This window comes from Aedes aegypti, chromosome 1 (assembly GCF_002204515.2).
Source record: "Aedes aegypti strain LVP_AGWG chromosome 1, AaegL5.0 Primary Assembly, whole genome shotgun sequence".
In the NCBI taxonomy this organism is placed as follows: domain Eukaryota; kingdom Metazoa; phylum Arthropoda; class Insecta; order Diptera; family Culicidae; genus Aedes; species Aedes aegypti.
Window position 1 is genome coordinate 304,711,194 of NC_035107.1, and position 2,876 is coordinate 304,714,069.

General features: G+C 42.7%; 1 protein-coding gene across 2 annotated transcripts; it reads right to left on the bottom strand.

Annotated features, from left to right (window-relative positions):
* Positions 1 to 315: 315 nt before the first annotated feature.
* Positions 316 to 2,547, bottom strand: LOC5576115 (tubulin polyglutamylase TTLL6). 2 transcript variants are annotated; one of them, XM_021838398.1, is made up of 3 exons: positions 2,440 to 2,547; positions 2,178 to 2,380; positions 317 to 2,111 (listed from the first exon to the last, which is right to left on the bottom strand). In XM_021838398.1, exons 2-3 carry the CDS (start codon positions 2,205 to 2,207, stop codon positions 474 to 476), a joined length of 1,668 nt encoding a protein of 555 aa, XP_021694090.1. In that variant the 5' UTR covers positions 2,208 to 2,380; positions 2,440 to 2,547; the 3' UTR covers positions 317 to 473. The 2 variants fall into 2 exon arrangements, with proteins under 2 accessions (XP_001662461.2, XP_021694090.1); XM_001662411.2 differs by lacking the exon at positions 2,440 to 2,547 and having other exon boundaries at positions 316 to 2,111; positions 2,178 to 2,238.
* Between the last annotated feature and the right edge of the window lie 329 nt (positions 2,548 to 2,876).

Here is a 2,876-nt window from a genome sequence, read left to right on the forward strand (position 1 = left end):
ATCAACAACTATTTATGAAGACAACCAAAGCTGTCTACAAATGTTAAGCACTGTGAATTTCAAATATTGCCTCACTGAAACTATGGCAGCTGATATGTTCACCAAACCACTCCCGAGGATCCGACTAGCACTCTTAAGAAGAATGTGTGGACTATCGTCGAAACGATCTGAAGAAAGCAAATTATATTTCGATTCAAATCGATTTTCAAGTTCGATTTGAATTCAATTGATTCTGACTCGATTCTGGAGTCATTTTTGATACGATTTCGATTCGACCCCTTTTTTTAGGTATTAGGCTTCAAGCTGAGAAAAAAACTAATCCAACAACCTTTTCCCATGATATGTTTATTTTCGTTCGTTGCTAATAATAATCAACAATATTCTAATCCTTACGCGTAAGTTAAAACATCTTAACCTAATGTAAGTACGTGTTTGAACTGGGAATGGTCTTAAGATCCTAAACTGGAATGTCTCTAAAAGCAGTACGATCGGTCCATCTCGCATTTTGCATCGAACCAGCGGCTCATCCACCGGTTCTTCGTACTCAGGTCCTCCGAATGCGGCTCGAATATACGCTGGTCCGCTTTTGGCACTGGAAAAATTCGCTTCATATCTCCTCGATTCAGGTGTTCCCTGTACGCGGCATGCAGTTCCCTCAAATCTCCTCCGTTGAGACAACTGACGCAGAGTGCACACTCCTCCGGGGCACATGACTCTAGGCAAGGCGCTTCCGCACAGCGATTCGCATCCACAACGATGTTTTTGAGAGAAGACACCATCGCTTCGGTGTCGGTCGAGCGCTTCCGGAAAGATTCTCTCCGAAGATCCGATCCCACTCCGACCATTCGCAGGAAGTTGTAGATCACTTGTTCGTACAGCAGTCGATTTGGCTTGAAGTGCGCCGACGAGAGATTCGGACTCATGTTGGCTTCCATGAGAAATACGCGCAGATTGTTGTCCACGACCAGGTCGAAGCGCATCATTTCGAAAAAGTTACGTTTGCTGGCGTACCGTGGCAGGACGCCGGCAATTAGAGATTCTTTTTTGAGGATAGCTAGACGGATGGCGTCTTCGACTTGCTCCCAGATGGTCGATGGATCACGTCCAGTGTTTCGAATGTACGCATCAAATGATTCCTTCATGCCGAAGCCTTGCTTCGTGTAGAATGGTTTCAATGCGGGGACCTCCCAAGTCGGTAGATAATCATCGCCCACTATGTATTTGTCCAGATTCTGCGGATCGAATGGATAGTACTCGACAGGACAGTAGCGAAACAGGATATCTCCTTTGTAGATGTAGACTCGAAGCGGATCGATCGAGGTGATGACCGTGTACACTCCAATGTCGAATTTGTAGCCAGCTACCAAGAGTGGATCGTCGATAAACTCCTGGATGAAGGTATCGTTGCTGTCGAAGTCAATTTCCTCAACTTTCTTTATTTGGATATGTCGATGTTGGTTGTTCTTCTGAACGAACCTCTTGTTTGGATTTTCTTGAGCATACTTTCTGAACTTATCTTCCTCGCTCGGCAATTTAAATGCTTTCGGAATGTACTTCATCTCAGTTGTCGACAGGTCGACCTTATTCGTTACATACCCCGATCCGGGGAAGTGATTCACCAATTGATGTGGTTTCAAACGATACAAGTTTACCTTCCTGAAAGGATAGTCATGAGCCCATAACAGATCCCAATCCTCGGTATCATTGCTGACTTGGTCAACCCCAAATCTCTGTAAGACATTCTTCACGTGCAGTAAGTGATCGCCACCGGGATTCCGACCATAGATCCAATACTTTGGCCGGCTTTCATCCTTCTCTGGCACCACTTTCTCCACAATTTTCACTTCTGGTTTACATTGTACTGTTTGATCATACTGATTATTGGTACGGGGCTCCTTCAACGGAAAAATATTCGACAGTGCGTCCTTTGGAAGACATTGCGTCAGGGTGGCTGACAGTATGGTCACCGTAAAGAACAGTATCTGGCCACGCTTCGTCCGCAGATCGAAGAAGCAGTTCAACTCCTCTACTCGCTGAACCACTTGATTCACTTGATCCTTTTCGTCCACCTTGGCAGCGGATGGTTCCGGTTCCGGTATTGATTCATCTCGCTTAAAATAAAAAATAAGTATTCTCTTCTAGTCGCTAACTTCCAAAATAAAAGAAGTGTTAATTACCTTCTTTCTATCAGACTTTCGCTTCTCCATTCCGATCGATATGTAGGTCAATGTGGACACTGGCGGCTGGTTTAAGTGCTAGCTACTTACGCATGAGATGAATTTTAAGCGCTTTGTTGCGCATATGAAACGAACGACTCTTACTGCTATGTGAAGATTGCTCTTTATCACAGATATGATATGTGATGATTCTGGTGCTAAATCTGCGAAAGATTACCATATTGAAATTTAAATATTAAAATGTTACAAATATTAAACTTACTTTCTATGAGTGTTGGAAGAATAAATATGTGGGATGGAAGACCAGCCCACTTGAGCAGCGTCCAGTGATGGAATGAATAATTCACGCCGCAAGTTTGTTGTCAAACGTCACGGCTGGGCGAGCTCGGACAGGTTGGGCGCCATTCTGGAATGCAGTGTTTTGTGGAAAGATATTTTGTAATAGATCAAGTCAATTCTACTCGGCGATACATTTAGAATTCAAGGATATCATATGTATATATATATATATATATATATATATATATATATATATATATATATATATATATATATATATACATATGTTCCGGAGTCTCATGTGTTTTTCATTTCGGAACTCCAAGGGCCCGAGGATTCGTATTCCAACGAACTCCAACGATCGTGATCGTAATCCCAAAAATTCCATTTAGAAATCTCATGAATTTCGATTCAAAATAC

Excerpts from the sequence above, each read along its gene's own strand:
- LOC5576115 (XM_001662411.2), bottom strand. The coding sequence starts at position 2,207 with ATGGAGAAGCGAAAGTCTGATAGAAAGAAG. Across the intron at positions 2,112-2,177 it reads GAAAGTCTGATAGAAAGAAG|CGAGATGAATCAATACCGGA; the intron begins GTAATTAACACT and ends TTTTATTTTAAG.